The sequence below is a fragment of the Emys orbicularis genome, chromosome 11 (genome assembly GCF_028017835.1).
Source record: "Emys orbicularis isolate rEmyOrb1 chromosome 11, rEmyOrb1.hap1, whole genome shotgun sequence".
In the NCBI taxonomy this organism is placed as follows: Eukaryota; Metazoa; Chordata; order Testudines; family Emydidae; genus Emys; species Emys orbicularis.
The window spans coordinates 31,207,767-31,229,314 of NC_088693.1; the positions used below are offsets into that span (position 1 = coordinate 31,207,767).

At 44.7% G+C, this 21,548-nt stretch overlaps 1 protein-coding gene across 1 annotated transcript in view; it reads right to left on the reverse strand.

Moving 5' to 3' along the window:
- CCDC148 (coiled-coil domain containing 148) overlaps positions 1–21,548 on the reverse strand; it is a 106,467-nt gene that overhangs the window by 61,863 nt on the left and 23,056 nt on the right. Inside the window, exons 4-8 of the mRNA XM_065413685.1 lie at positions 20,561–20,664; positions 18,094–18,176; positions 17,790–17,953; positions 17,331–17,426; positions 17,055–17,236 (exon numbers count right to left, since the gene is read on the reverse strand). Coding sequence (XP_065269757.1) covers positions 17,055–17,236; positions 17,331–17,426; positions 17,790–17,953; positions 18,094–18,176; positions 20,561–20,664 — 629 coding nt within the window. The remainder of the gene's footprint in view (positions 1–17,054; positions 17,237–17,330; positions 17,427–17,789; positions 17,954–18,093; positions 18,177–20,560; positions 20,665–21,548) is intronic.

Consider the following 21,548-nt stretch of genomic DNA (forward strand, 5'->3'; position numbering starts at 1 on the left):
GAGAGGCATTAATAAGAATAAAGATAATATTCCAAATAGAATTTTAAAAAATAGCATGCAATGTGACAGATGGCTGTTTAGTTTTCCTACACTCCATTAGAGATGAAAAACAACATTTTCATAACAAAATAAAAAGAAAAAAATAATCTGTTATGACAACTTTGATATATTTGCATTTAAAGATCACCCACACTAAATTAAGTCTAATGCTTCCCTAACAGAGGAAGTGCCAAGAGTTATAAGGGGTTTTTGAATCAAAATACTAGAAAGTAATACATCTTGCTTCACATAAAGTGCATTTAATGTAATAAAATTCTAACACTTATATATTGTGTGACAGTATTAATTAGGTGCAGATTTAGTGTCAACATTAAAATATAATTCAGATACACATGAAATGATAGTATAATGTACAAATGTGCATCTCAAAACAAGTGTGCCATGAACAGATATTACTGACCTCAAGTCCATTTTTGCCCCCTCACTGAATTTAATGGATTTATATTTCAATACACCTTTCAAACAACCCATGATTATGCAGATTGCTCCCTTCCCACCAGTACTTGGAAGATAAAACTAAAAGCTAAACAGTATGTTTACTACTAATTATGTATATACAATATTAGTATGATGCCCTCAACCGTGGCCAGTCGAGCTGGTGCAACAGTCCTCAGTAGACTAAGCATGTTTGTTGAGGAGATTAATATTATATTTAATGTTATGCAAGGACCTAAAACAAACACCAGAAATTCTAATGCACTGAAAAACATTGATTTGATTACTCCACTGTTTTCTAGAAGAAATCCCGAAAAAAGAGAGTTACCTTTTCCGTAACTGGTGTTCTTCGAGGGGCGCTTATACTTAATAAAATCACTTTTGTTTATTAACAAACCCAGAGTAAGTGATTAATACCTGGAGGAGCAAACAGCTGTGCATATCTCTCTATCAGTGTTATAGAGGGTGGACAATTTATGAGTTTACCCTATATAAGCTTTATACAGAGTAAAACGGATTTATTTGGGATTTGGATCCCACTGGGAGCTGGGTGTCTGGGTGCTGGAGACAGGTAACCTACTGAGTGGTTTTCAGTTAAAGCCTGCAGCTTTGGGGGCGTGGTTCAGACCTGGGTCTGTGTTGCAGCAGACTGGCGTGTCTGGCTCAACAAGGCAGGGTTCTGAAGTCCCAAGCCATCAGGGAAAACAGACTCAGAGGTAATTCCAGCACATCAGGTGACAGTCCCAAGGGGGTCTCTGTGACTGAACCTGTCACAGGGGCTACTTATGAGCGATTACTAACATGAACAAGGGCTTCACAATCTGGCCCAAAAGAAGGCTTACTAATGAGAACTGCCCTAATTAGTACACACAAGGCTTGTCTACACAGTGCTTTTGTCTGCACCTGAGGGGTGTACATTTTAGTCCACACAAGCACGCTAGTATTGCACGCTAATTGGCCTGTGTGGACCCTGCTGGCAGGCACTAAAAGTTCCCTAGTACACATTAATGGACTCCCATTTCAAACAATTAACATGTACTAGGGAACTTTTAGATGTGCCAGCAGGATCTGCACAGACCAGTTAGTGTGCAATGTGCTAGTATGGACTAAAATTTACATCCTTATAATACAAACTAAAGCATCACATAGACAAACCCTAATATAAACAATGATATAAAGGAGTGCTATCTTCATCCTCCTCCGGATAATATAAAAGATGAAGTACAATACAACATACTTCAAGTACATAAAAATCATGGAAATGTACGCTGAGAAGGGACCATGAAAGGTCATCTAGTCCAGCCCCCTGCACTGAGGCAGGACCAAGTATATATAGACAAGGGGCTCTAACTGGGGGTCATGACCTCTCAGGGGTCACGAGGTTATGTGGGGGTTGCGAGATGTCAGCCTCCACCACCAAGACCGGCTTCGCCTACAGCATTTAGAATACTGTTAAAAGTGTTTTTAATATATAAGGGTGGGGGTCGCACTCAGAGGCTTGCTGTGTGAAAGGGGTCACCAATACAAAAGTTTGAGAACCACTGACATAGATCATCCCTAACAGATGTTTGTCTAATCTGTTCTTATAAACCTCCAATGACAGGGATTCTAAAACCTCCCTAGATAACCTGTTCCAGTTAAACTATTCTTATAATTAGGAAGTTTTTCTTAACGTCTAACCTAAGCCCCCCTTGCTGCAAACTAAGCAAAATACTTCCCCCCCTAGCTACGCTACTGTGTCCTATCCTTTATGGCCAAGGAGAACAATTGATCACGATCCTTTTTATAACAGTGCTTAACGTATTTGAAGACTTATCAGGTTCCCCCCTAAGCCTTCTCTTCTCTAGACTAAACATGTCCAATTCTTTCAACCTTTCCTCATAGGTCAGGTTTTCTAAACCTTTTGTCATTTTTGTTCCTCTCCTCTGGACTCTCCAATTTATCCACATCTTTCTTGAAGTATGGCACCCAAAACTGGACACAGTATTCCAGATGAGGCCTTCTCAGTGCCAAATAGAATGGAATAATTACCTTCCATGTCTTACATATGATTCCTATTAATACATCCCAGAATGATATTTGTCTTTTTTGTAACTACATCAAATTGTTGGGTCATATTCAGTTTGTGATCCACAATAATTAAGGCTACAACTCTGTCACAGAGGTCATGGATTCCATGATTTTACAAAGACCTCTGTGACTTGTACAAAATTCCAATAAATTCAGCCCTGGGCAGTGGGGCTCTGGGCTTCATTCTGTGATTTATTGTTAATTACCCATGTCCTGTCTGTGACTTTTAATAAAAATGCCTGTGCCAAAATTGTAGCCTTAACTATAATCTCTAGATCCTTTTCTGCAGTGCTACCACCTAGCCAGTTATTCCCCATTTTGTATTTGTGTAGTACTTTGCACTTGTCTATTGTATTTCACGTTGATTTTAGACCAATTCTCCAATTTATCAAGGTCCTTATGAATTCTGATCTTGTCCTCCAAAGTGCACCATACTCCTCCCAGGTTGGTATCATCCGCAGATTTTATAAACACATCTTCCACTCCATTATCCAAGACATTAATGAAAATATTGTCTAGTGCCAAACCAAGAACAGACCCGAGAGACCCTACTTCATATGTCCCCCAGTTTGACAGTGAGCATCCCATTGACTTTGGATGACCATAGGATTACCCATATTCCTAAAATGCTTTGCTGGGTTGGGCCACAATTAGTTTATATAATATGCTATTTAGTACAATCTGAACAACATAAGCAAATATTCAATGTTGAGATATGTGCTCAGACTAAGTTTGTGGTTTGTTCTGTGTGGTCAGGAAAGTATAAGGCTGTAATTAGAATTTTGTATTATAGCGTTGGGATGAATTGGGGGTTATGTGTGTACCACTTCTGAATTGTGGATTATTTTATGAAATTACTGTGTTATGGAAAGCCTATATGTATGTGGATCCACCATGAGTTAGTAGGGTTGTGCCATGTCTCTTCCAGTCAGAAACAATGGTGTGTGATCACCTCTCAATGATCATTTATTCAAAGTAAAACACCTTGGGACAATGGGTTTGCTTTAGCTGGAAGAAGACACTTCCTCTTCTTGTCTGAAGGGAGCGGGGTTTGAGAGTAAAGGAAAATTACCAGGAGGAGAAAAAAGAAGCAGGTGACCCAGCAGGAGCCTATAAAGTAACTCAGAGGGGGGGAAACGGGGAGAGAAAAGACAGTTACCTTTTCCATAACTGGTGTTCTTCGAGATGTGTTGCTCATGTCTATTCCACAATAGGTGTGCGTGCTCGCCACGTGCACCGGTGCCGGAAGTTTTTCCCCTAGCAGTACCCTTAGGGGAGCGCCCTAGCGACCCCTGGAGTGGCACCTCCATGGCGCGGTTTAAGGGGCGCTGCGCGCTTCCCCCACCCTCAGTTCCTTCTTGCCAGACAACTCTGACAGAGGGGAAGGAGGGCGGGATGTGGAATAGACATGAGCAACACATCTCGAAGAACACCAGTTACGGAAAAGGTAACTGTCTTTTCTTCTTTGAGTGATTGCTCATGTGTATTCCACAATAGGTAATTCCAAGCTATATCTATTGGAGGTGGGAAGGAGTTCACAAACTCTCGGGACGGAGAACGGCCCTGCCGAACCTGGCGTCCTCCCCGTTCTGAGAGACAATCACGCCGTGAGGTTGAGTGCCGCTAGGTTGGGGTGGAGGAAGCGGCCCTGGTCCTGGGAGAGCAGGTCCGGGCGGGACGGCAATGGCCATGGCAGGGCGACCGCCAGGCCCGTGAGGGTCCTGTACCAATGCTGCCTGGGCCATGCCAGGGCAATCAGAAGAACCCGGGTCTTGTCCGTCTTTATCTTTTCCAGGACCTGGCCAATCAGCGGGAACGGGGGAAAGGCATAGAGAAACTGGCCTGACCAGGACAGGAGGAAGGCATTGGAGATAGCGCCCCGTCCCAGCCTGCCCTGGAGCAGTGCTGAGAGAAGTCCCTGCTCAAGCGATCCTCCCGCGCGTTCCGGGCGCCCGGCAGATGGAAGGCCTGTAGACAGATGTCGTGGGCTATACAAAAGTCCCACAGTCTGAGGGTTTCGCGGCACAGGATCGGGCCCCGCCTTGCCTGTTGATGTAGAACATCGAGGCTGTGTTGTCCGTGAGGACCCTGGCCACCCGGCCCTCCAGGTGCAAGCGGAAGGCCATGTACGCCAGCCATACCGCCCTGAGCTCCTTGACGTTTATGTGGAGGGTCAGATAAACCACAGACCTTGGGTCTGAACATTCCCCACATGGGCCCCCCATCCCAGGTCCGACGCATCAGACACCAGTTCCAGTGACGGGGCCCTGCCCCTGAATGGGACCCTTTGAAGCATGTTTCTCAGGGAGGACCACCACCATAGGGAGGTGATCACTGGCTCAGGCACTGTGAGGACTTTGTCCATCCTGTCCCTGACCTGGGAGAACTCCGAGGCCAACCAGAGCTGGAGGGACCTCATCCTGAGTCTGGCGTGACGGACCACATACGTCCGACATGTGACCCAAGAGCTGGAGGCACGCTCTGGCTGTTGTCACCGGAAACCTTGTGATCGTGTCGATGAGCGCCTTCAGGGTCTCGAGGCGTCCAGGACTGCCTCAATAAACTCTATGCATTGTACCGGGACTAACATGGACTCGGTGTTGTTTACCAACAGGCCCAAAGTGGTGCACGTGGACAGAAGGAGCACCACGTGATCCCGCACCTGCGACCGGGAGCTGCCTTTGACCAACCAGTCATCTAGATAGGGGAAGATCTGGACCCCCACTAGCGCCTGAGGTAGGCCGCCACCACCGACATACATTTCGTGAATACCCTGGGGGCAGTGGACAGGCCAAACAGGAGGACCGTAAATTGGTCGTGTTCCTGCCCCACCATGAAAACGGAGGAAGTGTCTGTGCCCCTCGAATATATGAATGTGGAAGTACACATCCTGCAGATCGAGGGTGGCATACCAGTCCCTGGGATCCAGGGAGGGGATGATTGAGGCTAGGGAGACTATGCGGAACTTGAGCTTCACCGTGTACTGGTTCAGGCCTTGCAGGTCCAAGATGGGCTTGAGCCCCACTTTGGCCTTCGGGATAAGGAAATGGCGGGAGTAGTACCCCTTGCCTTTGAACTACCCCGGTACCACTCCTACTGCCCTAGACCCAGGAGCTGCCCCACCTCCTGCTTGAGCAGAGCCTCGTGAGAGGGGTCCCCTAGGAGGGATGGGGGCAGGGGGTGGTTGGGCAGGGAGGAAGTAAACTGGAGGGTGTAGCCCCGGGAGTTGGTGTTGAAGACCCATTGGTCCGAGGTCAGCCGTAACCACTCCGTGAGGAAAGCACACAACCGACTGGAGAAAGGAAGCTTTATTGAGGGTGGATTCCTGATGAGAACTGGCAGGGCGCCCCTGGGCGTCCCATCAAAACCGCCTTTTCCCTGCTTGCTTGCCCTTGGAGGACCCAGGCTGCAGGGCAGGCTGAGACTGCCTCTGTGGGCGCCTCTTATAGTCCCGCAACTTCTTATAAGCAGTCTCGTATTTTGAATGGGTGGCCTGAGCGGGAGTCTGCTGCGGCTTGAACTTAGGGTTAGCCGAAGCCGGAACATAGAGACCCAGAGTCGTGCGGGAGTCTTTCAGGCCATGCAGCTTTGTATCCGTTCATTCCGCAAACAGAGCTTTGCTGTCAAAAGGAAGGTCCTTCAGGGAGGTCTGTGCCTCGCTGGACAGCCCAGATAGCAGGAGCCATGACGCCTTCTCATGGACACCGTGGCGGCCATGGACCATGCGGCCGCGTTCGCTGCATCCGAAGATGCCTGCAGGGTTGCCCTGGCAGCCGCTGTGCCCTCCTCCACCAGTGCTTTGAACTCCTTCCTGTCGCACTCCTGAAGAGAGTCCTCGAACTTGGGCAGGGAGCCCCACAGATTGAACTCATACCGGCCCAGGAGAGCCTGGTGGTTCGCCACCCGTAACTGGAAGCTCGAGGACAAATAAATTTTTCTTCCAAATGAGTCCAGTCTCCTTGAATCTTTATTTTTCAGGGTCCTGGTTGGTCCTGCCATTCCCTGTGGTTGACCGACCGACTCGACCACCAGGGAGTTAGGAGCAGGGTGGGTGTATAAGTATTCATGCCCCTTGTCGGGTACAAAATACTTGCGTTCCGCTCTCTTAGAGATGGGGGCCAATGAGGCCAGGGTTTGCCACAGGGCATTTGAAATTTTCGCCACCCCTTCGTGGAGAGGCAAGGCCATCTGGCCCGGTTTCAAGGAGGACAGTACATTAAACAGGGAGTCCGAGGGCTCCTCCATCTCCTCTGCTTGGAGGTGGAGGCTTAATGCCACCCTTTTTAAGAGTGCTTGGTGGGCCCTAAAGTCCTCCTGCGGGACAGAGGGAGGCGGGGCCGTAATCGCCTCATCCGGGGAGGGTGAGGAGGCTGGCGCGGTACTTTGTGTGTCCACCGGCACCGGAGGGTCCATCACCTGGTCGGTCTCCAGGCACGGTGCCGAGGATGTATGTCTCACCAACTCCTTCCTCGGAAGTCTAGAAAGAGAGGCCGATGGTCCTTCTGAGGCTCCGGCCACCGAGCGAGCCCCCGCCAGGGGCTGCGTTGGGGGCCACGGTGCCCACTGGTACCATTGGGCCAGCCATGGGGCCCGGTGCCACTGCACCTGCTGTGGCACCGGCGGAGCCGGCTGTTCGGCCTGGCTGGCCTGGCCCGGCCCATCGATGGACGACTACCCCTGCCATTGTCCCTGGACCGGGAGGAGTGGTGGCACCAGGAGCGATGCCGACCACAGGACCACGATCCCGAAGTGGAGGACCAGTACCGTTGGTAACAGCTGCTCCGCGATCTGCTCCGGCGAGCGGACCCGCGACAGCGAGACACTGGCGATCAACCCCTGGGGCTGCGGAGGCGGTGCTATGGTGGGGTCCTGGAGCAGGACGACGAACGGGAACGACGTCGACGTTCATGACGTGACCGGCTGCGATAGCCCCTCCGAGACGAGGACCTTTGGCGTCAGATGCCTCATCCCATTGGTGTATGCTCCTCAAGGCGGAGCGGTGCCAAGAGTCTCGGTCAGATGGAACCCAACCAGACAGATCGAGGGCGATCCATGTGGGCCTTGCCCTGAACAGTCGCTGGGCAGCGAACGGCGTCAGGAACGTTCCCTTGACCGAGACTAGTACCAAGCCGGGGGTGACTGCGGAGATCCAGCGGCGGCTTGCATCTGGAGTGTGGGGCCAATATCGGCGGTGCTCCTGGTACCGGCATGGACATAACATCCCGGGCCGCCTGCGGGGCCTCCGCTGTGGAGGGCATCCAGACATCTGGGGAGGCCTGCTCCAAATGGGCCGGGCTACTCCGCAGAGGCCTAGAGGCCGGTGGGGATCAAGGACTGCCCAACATGGGTCTAGTCTCTGTCCCAGCTTTATTCTGGTGCCGTGGCGAAGAAGGCCTCTTCCTAGCCTTCTTGGCATGCCCCATGGACGGGGAGCGGTGCCAACTAGTCGATCGCGCATCAACACCGCGGTGCCTGGTGACGACTCAGGGTGGTATGCCGGAGCCAGGGTCAGCGCCAACTCCAACAAAATAGCCCAGAGCCTAATGTCCCTTTCTCTCTTGGTCCGAGGCTTAAACGACTTGCAAATCTTGCAGCGATCGCTGAGATGAGTTCCCCCAAACAGCGTAAACAGTCTGTGTGCGGATAACTCACTGGCATAGATCGCCTACAAGTGTCGCACAACTTAAAACCCGGGGCACGGGGCATGCCCCAGCCCGGGCGCTCTAGCTAAACTAAACTAACTAAACAACTAACTAACTACAGGTACCATACACTGAACAAACAAGCAGTTTTGGGGACAAGCTCCAGCAAAGCTGGAGCAGAGCAGTTCCGAAGCACCTTCACTGGCGGCCAGAAGGAACTGAGGGTGGGGGGAGCGTGCAGCACCCCCTATACCGTGTCATGGAGGCGCCACTCCAGGAATCTCTAGGGTGCTCCCCTATGGGTACTGCTAGGAAAAACTTCTGGCACCAGTGCACGTGGCATGCATGCACACCTATTGTGGAATACACATGAACAATCACTCGAAGAAGAAGCAGTAACTCAGCTAATCTGCAACACAGAGAAGTTTATGTGTTCAAGATATACTCACCTGAATGATAAAAACAAAATTAAGCAATTTTTAGCCAGTCAGGAATGTCAGGGTAGTTTCGGCAAAACAGACAAATGGGCTTCTACGATCCACGATGCTAAAATATATCCATATTAGATTAGGTTTCCTGATAAAATCCCTTTTTATCATCTCTACCAATGAACACCCAAATGTGCTACCTATAACCATTAAAAAAACCCAACCAAAAAGCATGGTACTGTTTAATACAATAGCTTCCCTTACCATGGAAACAACTTCATTGTACAAGCAGCCCTTGAGGAGCCAATCACTGAAGTAAGGGAAGATCATTATTCCTGACTAATGTAACTGAGTGGCCACTATCTCCAGAATCTTCATAAAGACCCTGATGGTGGCAGAGATTCTGAAAGGGAGCACTCAATATTGAAAGTGCCAACCACAATATAAAGAAATCTCGTGAGATAGATGCTTTGTGATATGAATGTATACATTTTGTAGGTAGAGGGCCACGAAGTAGTGTCTTGGATCTAGAGATGGAATTATAGCTGTGATAATTACCATTCTGAACATGAGTTTTGAAGAAAGCATTCAACAATTTGAGATCCAAGATGGGCCTCCATCCACCCTTTTTGTGGGGAACCAGAAAGTACCTGGAATAGAACCTCTTCCCTCTGTGTTTGGCAGGAACTCTGTCTATGGTTCTTATGTGGAGAAAGGAGAGGACTTCTTGTCTCGATGTTCACAACATGGGTCACTGAAAAGGAATAGGGAAGAGGGGTTGGGTGGAGGAATAAAGGTGTAATGGGTGGAATAGCCTGATATTATAACCTCCAATACCCATCTGTTGGAAGTAATCTGCACCCATGAGGTTTAGAAATGGGAGAGACAATCCATAAAGGTTGGGAGGCACAGCTTTAGATCCTGAAGGTGAAAATGTTTTTGACCATCAACCAATACATCAAAATTGTCTATGCATCCATTAGGAAAGATGACTACTAGTAGTAGAAGTAGTGGATGGTTCTCTCTTCTGGAGCCTAAGTCTCTTCTTAGGCAGTTCTGAAGATCTACGCTAGACAAGGAATTGGACAGGGATCTTAGCCATCTTTGACCTTCTGAATCTTTTTATTTGCATGTGTATAGATACCAAGGGACCAGAGCGTCGTTCTTGAATCCTTGACAGTGTGCAAGATTCATCCAAGGACTCACTGAAAAGCTTGAGCCTCTCAAAAGGAAGGCCCGCAGTGTGTTCTGGACTTCCCTCAGGAATCCTAAGGACTGGGGCCAAGAGGCACTATGCATGATAATCACTGTAAAAACAGAGCGAGCTGCTCTGTTCGCTGCATCAAAGTCCTCACTAGTAAATGGCCCTCCACAATAATTGCCTGAAATTGCTTCCAAAAAGTCTGAGAGGGATATATTCAACAAAAGAGTTACATTTGCTGTAGTTTGTGCAATTATACTTGGCCACAAAAGCTTGGTAGTTGCTGATCCTAAATTGCAATGTCGTAGAAGAGTAGCTCTTGAAACCAAAGAGATCCATGTGGTTTTGGTCCTTATCATATAGGGTTGCTTTTATTGTGTGGCCTGAGAGGCTCATTCTCAGCATCAATGAACAAAAATTGTTGGGTGAACAAAAATTCAGAGTCCTTAGTTGGACCATAATACTTTTTGTCTGCTCTTCTACATGGTGGAGGTGGTCGGCATCTGCCAGATTGTTTTGGGAGGTTCAAATAGATTCTCATTCAGACAAGGTCACCTCACCAGAGGTTGCAGTGTGAAGAATGTCCAAAAGTTTATGTTAAGTCTTGCGACCCTCCTCTAAGGGAATCTGGAGCTAGTCATCCTCTTCATAAGCTCCTGGAACTGTTTAAAACAATACACATTAGAGGGCCAAGGGGGTATTACAGCTTCATCAGATGAGGAGGAGGAAGATATGCTAGTTTGTGGAGTCATGTTCTCATCAGCCCTTGTTCTTGTTCCTCAAAAAGACTCGTTGTGAGATGGAAGATGGTTGGGAGGAACAGGGGATTGCTGACTGCTGTCTCTGGCACTCCCCATGGGCGTAACCGGGTGCTCTGGAAAATTGTTGCTGATAGGCAGCCCATTTCTTGAAGCATTTCTTTCAGAAAAAAATGTCAAGAGAGGCAGCTCTGGTTTGGTAATCGAGCAAGCCTCATACTGAAATCTGAGGCCAGGTCTACACTACCGCGGTAGTTCGACAGCTGGCAATCGAACTTCCGGGTTCGATTTATCGCGTCTGGTCTGGATGCGATAAATCGATCCCGGAAGCGCTCGCCGTCGACTGCGGTACTCCAGCTCGGCGAGAGGAGTACCGCGGAGTCGACGGGGAGCCTGCCTGCCGCGTGTGGACCGCGTCTGAACCGCGGTAAGTTCGAACTAAGGTATGTCGACTTCAGCTACGTTATTCACGTAGCTGAAGTTGCGTACCTTAGTTCGAATTTGGGGGTTAGTGTAGACCAGGCCTGAGAGTCAGAAGAAGGTGTCACAGATATGGAAATTTCCTGTAATATCTTTGGGAGATCCTACTATAGTAAGTTTATGTATCATTGTGGGCCAGGGATTGTATGTAATTCCATGCAGGAGGGTGACCACAGCCCTCCAGGAACTATGAACGTTAGGGGGTGATTAGGCAGATTCACTCAGGTTGTAACACCTCTCGAGAGGTCCTGCCATCTGGAGAGGCTCACATAAACTGGTTCAAACTGGATTCTCTGGAGACCAGAAAAAGAAAGGTCTCTTGGATAAACAGACAGTCTTTAAATTGACTCATGGCCTTCTTTTTGATACAGCAAATGGATAGAACCTTATGTCCAAGAGGAAGGCCCCCATTCTTAGTCCTTCCAACCTTACCCTGACACCTGACAGAGACAGAGACTGGAGTTGGGGTGACCTTTGATAAGCTTTTTAGCATGTGTGTAGGTTCTTTAATTCTTTTGAATATGTTTTCTCTGTAATGCTTTCACCATAAGAATAAACATGCTTACTTATAAAGGACTGTGTGGTAACTTGTAACAGTGGGCAATTATGCTCTTTATAGCCCCTGAAGAGAAAGCAAAGCACAGATGTTGGTCTGTTTAGGTGGTCTGGCTTGCTGGAAATGACAGAAAAGGCAGGGAACGGAGCAGCCTGGAAAAACCTGTCAGAAAGGAGAGAGAGGTGAGAGTTGGCAGCTTAAAAGTAGGTGCCTTTTCTGGACCACAGAAGAGAAAAAAATACACATGCAGTTACCCTGAACTGTGTAAGTAAGAACATAAGAATGGCCATATTGGGTCAGACCAATGGTCCATCTAGCTCAGTATCCTGTCTTCCGACAGTGGCCCTTGCCAGATGCTTCAGAGAGAATGAACACAACAGGGCAATTATCGCATCCCAGTATCTGGCAGTCAGAGGTTTGTATCCTCTTCATGGACAGGGGTTGTGATCAGGGAAGTTGTCTGTCTCTTTTCATGAGTACCAGAGAGCTAGACGGTACTGAAGAAAGTTGTGGTATTGGTGATGTACAAGGTTCTCGTACAGAATCTTTCAGTGCTCATTAGTTGAAGGTACTCAGGTTCATCTGAGACAAACAAGTCTCTGGAGAATCTAAACTCCTGTGGTGGTGGGTGGATCTGAGCTGAAAACTAGCGAGGCTCTGTGGTGGTAGGCAGCGGCACTGAGGATGACCTTTGCTTCTCTGGTACAGGTCTATCACCTTGTAATGCAGATTGAATACCTGAGGTAACGTGGGAGGAGAACCCACAGTCAGTGCCAATCTCTTTGAAGCAGAATTCTTAGGATCACTAATACCTTGGTAGTATCAGGGAGGTACTGAAGCTGACTTTGGTACTAAGGAATACTGGGTACCATGTGGCTCAGAAGATCCTGGACTTAGCTGAAGAATCCTCAGTTCCAAGGGAGCCTGGTGGGATGCGAGGTCTCCAGAACAGTAGGTCTTTGTGGTGACCTAGGTTTCTTGGCACCAACTTTTCTTTGAGGAGACCTGGAACTCTTCTTTCCCAAAGTCGTGGTGTTGTACACTGTGGTTCTGTCCCGCAAAAATATAGCAGGTGAGCAGACTCAGGAGGTCAACAGCATACTGTGCTCACTGGAGGACAGCTTTACAGGGGTGATTGTGGGGTGTCTGGGCCCATATCGGAGGCAGGTTGAAGGGAGCGCTCCATCATCAGAAACCTAATCTTAATCTCCCTATTTTTTCTAGACCTAGTCTTAAACCCCAAACAGATTTTATGCTCATGGGACATGAGTGTCCTCTAAGCAGTGAGGATACAGTGAGAGTGATAGTAGAATCCCAGCAATGTTTAAATCTCATGCATTTAGGCATACCCTGAGGATAAAAACTCCCAAAGGGGAAGAGCTCCCTTGGGGAAGGGGGGGAGGGGGAGAAGATCTGACAAAGAAATCTCCTCAATCAAAACTAAAAGCTACTGAAAACTAAAGACAAAAAAAGCCTAACAATAAATGAAGACTAAAGCTATCCTTAAAGGGGAATCTAGCTAGAAGAAGGCACTACAATATGCTCCTCTCAGGCGGAGGCGATTGAGAAGGAACTGAGGGCATTTTGTCCAACATTCATGGGGCATGAAGGCATGAAGCTAGCTAGGGCACATGTACTATGTCAGGGGTCGGCAACGTTTGGCACGCGGCTCGCCAGGGTAAGCACAGGGAAGCGGCGTGGGCAAGGGATGTGCTGGCCGCGGCTTCCCGCCACCCCCATTGGCCCGGGACGGCGAACTGCGGCCAGTGGGGGCTGCGATCGGCTGAACCTGCCACGTCAGCAGGTAAATACACTGGCCCGGCCCGCCAGGGTGCTTACCCTGGCAAGCTGTGTGCCAAACGTTGCCGACCCCTGTACTATGTTATGACTATAGCATGGTTGCAATAGTACATTAAGGGAGAACACTAGAGCGAGACAAAACAATTGTTTGCAAACCTTCAGAATAGCCGTTTGTTCTTGATCTTTTTGTTCACTTTTTCTCAGACACTGTTTTTCATCACATGAATGTTTGAGGCTACTTTGGGTATGAATATCCATATTCATACACAAATTTGAGTATCTGCATAAGAATATTACAGGAAGTGACCTCCCCTGCTTATAATACTCTAGCCATTAAGTCTGGGAGTAGAAACAGTACCATCTGAATTTAGTGACCAATAGTTCATGTTGTAGTTGAGGTAAATACTTTGCAAAACTAGAGACTACAAGAGTTTCTATTACAGTGTTTGCAAATTATGTGCAATTCTGCAAATGTATTTGTAATTATTCAAAGAGTAAAAAGGGCTAAATTAATCAGAAAGTTTTTTGCTACAATTAGTTTGCCCAGCTCTAATGGACACGAAGTGTTCCCACCATGACAGCTGGTAATCATGTTTGGTAACAATTTGAACCCTAGCAATAAGCTATCATATGATGGAGATAAAGGAAGCTTTTTGTACCTTCCCAGAGGTACTTGTTCACATTTTCCTGCATTTGTAGGCTACTATAATTAACTAAATTGACTATTTATAGTGCTAAAGCTGACAATTTTGCATGGGATGCAAGAGGAAAAAAACCCCACAAAGATTCATCTTCATTCTTGGTAAAGAAATATTTTAAGACCTGCCAATTTTATTTATTTTAAATAAAATGACTCTCAGATTCTATGGTCAGAAGGGAACATTATCATCATCTAGTCTGACCATCTACATAGCAGGCCATAGAACCACACCCAGTAACATCTCCATCAATTTCATAACTCTAAATAAATCTCTCAGAAAAATATCCAGTCTTGATTTCAATATTTCAAGTGACTAGAATCCACCATGTCTCTAGGCAAATTGTTCCAATGACGAGTTACTCTCACTGATGGATCTCCACCTTCATGAGAAGGGAAATGGAGAAGTTCTTTAGGTCTCCAAGAAGGGATCTGGAGGACCTTCAGGAAGAAGTTCGTGGTTCATCCTGATCCACTTATGACTTTCAACTGCAGTTCTGCAGCTCCATGTCAAGGTTCATCAGCTTCGTATAGACAGTCAGAGAAAGTGTGATTCAGCCTCCTGGGGATTCATACATACTTTTCCCTTCAGATACATTAGAGGTGTTGCACATAGCCAGGCAGAATGTCCTGGAACATATAGTTTTAGTTTAGCTTTCGTGAATATCCAATATATCATCTAAAATATGTGAGAGTTTGAGTACACTACAGATAATATTTAAACAGATACCACACCTCTCTAGATGCCAAGAGATGTCAGACTTTTACCATGGTGAAAACATGGCCCAAATTTTAAATGTGCCACTTGTTTTCATACACATCTTTCTTCCACTAAAAGTGTCTATAACCATTATTTGGTTTCAGAACTGAAACATGGCAATTGTCCTATACATAATAACTCCTCTCAGGCAGCTGCTTCCTCTGAAGCAGATTTACCAAGAGTTAATCCCTAGCTTTATATCCTCTAAAGAATATAAACAACTCATAAGGGAAGTTACCCTCTTCAACTCATAATCCCCAGATATCCTTTACAATAGCCAGGACAATGTAAACTGGATGCGCTGTTGAATCTGCAGACAGACAGACTACAACAATACCACTGAATGAGATGTCAACTTCCCCAGCATGTCAACCATATGATTGCTGATTGTTGTACCAGACACATCCAACTATACAGCAGGGCTAGATTTACTTGACATACTCTGATATTTTATTCATTTGAAAGGACACTGCACAGTGCGCACATTTTGAATATACAAATAAGTAGTTTAATACTCAATTCCTCTTTCAGTTATTTAGATAATTTAGGCATTTGCCTGTATCCTTAGAACTTGAGGTAAAAAAGGTGTTTACAGACTCAGCAGTTTGATTGTGGCATATTTCAGGATTTTCTGTAACAAAATATATGTCCCAGCAGCAGTAAAAAGGGGGATTTAATTTAATAAAACTACATAATCCAGCATCTCAAATTAAAAATGCTACCTACCAATAGTAGCCTCAATTTCATAATTTGCTGTTTCCTCAACTATGCAGTTTGGTAGTTTTCATTATCTGTAATATTTACTTATTTTTTCATTTCTTAAACAAGAAATGAAACACTCACCTATTCCAACTCTACCAAGAAAAGGAATAACAGCTACCTCAGCATCTGAGCCTGACTTTTACCTCTTATAAGTCTCTTTCATCCATCCACTGACAGGGAGATTTTACCTTTTCCTTGGAGTTAGTGAATAACTAAATATAAGATGCACACACCCCCACACTTATATGAAAAAAGGGGCAACACACATAATTCTGAACTATGTTTGGAACAGCTAACTAAATTTTAAGACTTTGTAATTCTATTTCAGGGTTCTCAAATTCAGCTGAGAGTAAATTTAGGGCTTCTCTACACATCAGACGATGGCAAGCTAGGGTATGGGTGAGCACTAGCCTGCCATGCTCTAACTGTTTACGTGCACCCTGCTGAAACAGGACTAGCTCAAAGCACTCCAATGAACTGTTAATGTGCATCAGCAGAGTGCACATGAACAGTTAGAGCATGGCACGCTAGTGCAGGGTAGATTCGCACACCAGATTGCCACAGTCTAGTTCATGTAGACAAACCCTTTATAAAGTACTCTATAGTTATCAGAATTTTGAAACAAAATTATAGCCTTGTAATTAAACATTTGTTTATCCCTAAAATAAAATAATATTTCTAAAAAGAGTTATACAATACCAATGTTACCAATTCTCATCATTTTTGTTGTTACTATTTTTACTGCTGTAGCCTGTACAAGTTTTAGACATGGACCAGTACTCCACTGAGCTAGGTGCTATACAAACACAAAACAAAACAAAAAACAAACAGTCTTAAAGCCCTACCTCTTGGGGGCAGCTGATTCTCTTTTTTTAATGGTCCCTTTAAAATAGCTCCAAACTAGACCTATAAATAGCTTTTATAATATGTCTTCATGGTAATCTATTGCTGCAATGATCTGCACTTCATGAAAAGATTAGGACTCTGCTGTCACACATGAGTGTTTATATTTTAGATTTCCCCAAGGAAGGAAGTGCAAATGTTTTTTCCTAATGTGAAATAATTACCATACAAAAATAATGTTCAAAGGAATTTCTATCCATAGAAGGACAAAGCCTGTGAAGATGACATTTGCTATACGTCATACTGTTGGTTCATTAATCCATAAAGAATTTTGCTTATTATTTCAGGCAAGTTCTTTTGAAAAGAGTTGCAGTTCTCTCTGCTGTGCAAATAGTTATTGACTATTTAATCCCATAGAACTAGATAGTGAGTCAACTATGTATTCTACTCAACAAAAGAAATAATTCTCCTACAAAAAGGAACTACAGTCTCTGGAGATGACAAAACACAGAACAGTTTGTTATCCTGCCCTCAAAAAATGAATCAAAACAGATTTTATTACCTGGATATTACTTTTAACTGTTGATCAATCTCTTGAAGTTTAGACCAATATTCATCTGCAAATTTATGGAATTCATTAAGGACTGAAGACTTCAAATCGGGGTATGGACATTCCAAGGCCAGTAACTGTATAGGAACTTCATGAAAAAGGCCAGTTGTCTCTTCAAAAGAGTATATTAGTACCTGAAAGAAAAAAAAATCAGTTATCAGTGGTCGAATACATTTTTTTATGTTGTGGAGTAACTCAATTAATTTGGAAATGTGACCATTCTCTTACTTTAATCTTACAGTCTTCAAGCTCTTGTTCCAAAGCCAATTTTTCTTCATTAAGTAATTCCAAAATTGTTTTCTGTTGTTCCTTCACAAAGTCTACCTAGTTTTATGAAATATTAACAGTTAAGACTAATATTCTTCATATCAAAACTGTCATTTAGAAGCAAAGCCTAATTTTCTTCTACCATACACCAGTTTTACACAAGTGTAACTTCCCCAGAATTAATCCAGATTTACACTGGTGTAAGTGTGAGGATAATCACGTGCACTGAGGTTGTTGATCATGGCCTTAAAAATTAATAGCGACAACATTTTCCGATAGTATATGCATCTTAAGGTTACATTTCACACTTCTTTTAAAAGGCTTTGAAACTTTTTTTTCTCTCCCTCAAAAAAATAATAAGCAAAAGAAAATAGTATAAAATTCAAAACAGCAACGAACTGTAAAAGTGAAGTTACCAACCTGCTCTAACACCTTGATTGGAATGAACTCATATTCCATGCAGGATTTCTGTGAAGAGTAGCACTGCATTTCAGACAGCCTGTATTTCAAATCCTCTCTCAGTTGCCAGATGGGATCTACTGTATTTGTTTGATATGTATCCCGTTCCTTTGTTAACTTATGTGCTATAGACAGTTAAACATAAAGCTTTCTCAAAAAAGACAAATATTTACTACATTGTTCTGTAGTTTATCTAAAATGGTGAATACATTTGTTTTTAAAAACCCCACTTAAATTAATCAAGAAATCAAGTGAAAATTCTTACCCAAGTCCCACATATCCAAAAGAAATTCACATTCAAGGCTCCCTTCATCAAGGAAAGTTTGTATTTCTGCTTCCACTTTATGTCTGAAATGTATAATTGAAACTTATGCAAAAACTTTAATTTCTTACTCATATAAACAAAAATAGAAAACAACCACCGCCCTACACACAATTAATGTTATAATTGAATAGGGGGAAGACTCTGTATAGAAGGCAACTAGGTGGGCTGGGGCAGAGACTAGGCAAGTCAGCAGAATATAGGATACATATCAGGCCCTCTGGCACCATGCCTATTCCAAAGAAAAGACCACTTTCCTTTGGATTCCCCTCTGTCATGGCAATCCCTGGAGGCAGCCCCATCCAGAGGGGTCCCGGATACTGCAACTCCACTGGGGCTGCACTGTTTCTGAGTGACAGGAGCAAGGCTTGGGGACACAAAATTGGAGAGTAGGCATGATGTCTCCATAAGGATGGCATGGGGCCTCCCACTGATTCTCTATGATCCACAATAAGACCCTCTACTAGTCATTCAGTCACAAAGGTCTAGTGACCTTGCTAGGCAAAAATGAAAGTATTCTACAAAAGCAGTAGGATACTTTAACTTTAGGCTGCTCTACAAGAGAAGAGTAGAATAAGTCTCCTTTGCATTCAACAGGAGTGGGGGGAAAAAGACACCTTGAATTACACTCTCCTACAAGAGATTTGCAGGATTAAAAGCTGATCTGAGGTTGGCTATGGAAGCTACCATCCCTTGGACAAGAGTGCTGCTACTGATCAGCGGAGTGTGGTGATAAATGCAGACCCTCAAAGCATTAAGGGCCCATTTCTACTTGAGTTTTGTATACAAAGTGCTTGCAGAATCAGGCATCATGTCATCTAAACACTTTGGGGAAAAAATAAAACCTAGCAGGCAGTCAAATATATAATTTCAAGGAAAAACCTGATGGTATTTCCGTATTTTACCTCAACAAAATGAAGAAATATCTTCTGAAGTACATTAGCAGTGCAGTGGCAGCAAGAAGCTTATTCACCATTATTAATTAGGGCCAAATCATGCCTTCAGATGTAAGCAATGACCATACCACTCTTTTTGAAATAGGAGTGAGTTGCATATCATATCTGAGGACAGAATGTGACCATTTATAAAGAATTAAACATTAGAGGCTCCGAGGTGGGGAGTTGTCAATATTCCAATAGGTTCTAGGCTGCTCAGATATTGATTGATAGCCAAATAATTGGCTGTGAATATGTGACTGAGACAGAACACCCCACCCTCCCCGTCTTTACCTATCTTCTCCTTATCTGTAAACTCAGTTTAGATGTGGGTAGTTACAATCTCCCACTCTTTTCAAATACTCTACACCTACTGCTATTCGATTACAGTAACTCCTCACTTAAAGTCGTCCCGGTTAACGTTGTTTCGTTGTTACGTTGGATCAATTAGGGAACATGCTCGTTTAAAGTTGTGCAATGCTCCCTTCTAACATCGTTTGGCAGCCGCCTGCTTTGTCCACTGCTTGCAGGAAGAGCAGCCCATTGCAGCTAGCTGGTGGGGGCTTGTAACCAGGGTGGACCGGCAGCCCCCCTATCAGATCCCCGTAAGTTCCCTGTGCTGCAGCCGCCCAGCAGGCTATCAATCGGCAGCTCAGCTGTCCCTCCCCCCACTGCCATGTGCTGCTCCTGCCCTCTGCCTTGGAGCTGCTCCCAGAGACTCCTGCTTGCTGTGCAGGGGTGAAAGGGGGGGATAATGTCAGGGTGTTCCCCTCCCCCCTGCTCCTGCACCCCACTTACCCCTTCTCCATATACAGCAGGGAGGGGACACGGATGGAGAAAGACAGAGAGAGCTTGGGGCAGCAGCTACTGTCTCAACTTCCTGATCCACTTAAAAAGACAATGCACTTAAGAGTGGGTCAGCTTACTTAAAGGGGCAGTGTGCAACTCTTTCTCTCTCCCACACACAAGGTGTGTATCTGTCTCTGTCTGCTATGCTGTCTCCCCTCTCTCGTGTTCATGCTACCTTGTGTGAGAGGCTACATTAACAACACTGTGTTAACCCTTGAGGGCTCAGCCGAGTGCTAGTTCATCATTTAGCAGCAAGGCATTCCCTGGGAAATATCCCTCCCTCTTCCACCCTCTAACTTCACCACCTCAGCCAAGCTTCACAATCATCATAGCTGTGAATAGTATTAAATTGTTTGTTTAAAACGTATACTGTGTGTATATCTATATAATATATAGTTTTTTGTCTGGTGAAAAACATTTCCCTGGAACCTAACCCCCCTATTTACATTAATTCTTATGGGGAAATTGGATTCGCTTAACATCGTTTCGCTTAAAGTCGCATTTTTCAGGAACATAACTACAACGTTAAGCGAGGAGTTACTTTTTCTTTCAAACAAGCAGTCTATACCAACATTTTTGCTATCGAAGTATTTCTTTTATAATCTCTAAGATTCCCCAGTTATTACCTGTTCTCACTCAGTCGTTTATGCTCTTGCCACCAGATCTGGTGGTGCTGTTTCAGCAGCATTTGTTCTTTGTTAGTTTTTGAAACTTGTTCTACTCTTTTAACCTGTGTGAAAAAGGAAAAAGAAAAAATTCTTACTAGTATTGAAATTAGTTTGGTATATTTACAAAATGGCTTCCCCAAATAAACAGTTGATACTAGGTTGCATGAACCTATGTGCCTCCGCAAGCACATCTTTGTGAGAAACAGAGCTGATTGAAAATTTTAAACAAATTTTTCTTATAAAAAATGGCGTTGGAAATTTTCATGAAGGCTTTACTTTAGTTTTCCCATTTTTTGATGAAAATTAAACAAAGGAAAGGCAAAAAAAAGTCAGTGCTTTTTTAAAATTATCCCCCCCCCACACCTTTAAATCTTTCTGCTCCCACTCCCCTTATTCAGTGGCAAAATGGAAAAAGGGAAGGGGAGACGAAAGAGAGAGAGTGAAAAAGGGGAAGAAGGAAAGTTGACACTCCCACCCCCGGCCAATGTAAAATAATTTTTTTTAGCTGAAAATGTTCAAAGAATGTTGATGAATGAAAAATCATTTCTATTGGAAATATGTAGAACAAAAAAGTGAAGTTTTCAGATTTTTTTTCACAAAAAATTATTTCCACTTTTCAACCAACTCTAGTGAGAAACAACATTTTGATCTAAATTAAGAAATTGCTCCTATCTCCTAGGCACTTGTTCTCTTCCTCCTCCGCAGTGCACACAACTGGATCAGTGATACAAGCAGTCCACATAAGGGAGGAAGGAGACAATTTATAACTCTTCTGTCTCGACAAGGACAGATAAGGCAAGTGATAATTTTGCCCTTTGTTAACTAGCATAACTTTTTATCCATCGAGTGATAAAGTAAAAACCCTATTTTAAAACTAATATTTTTCACTTTAAAAACTAGCAAATATTTAAGTCTTTCAAACATAGCTGAGTTAAAAATATCTTTG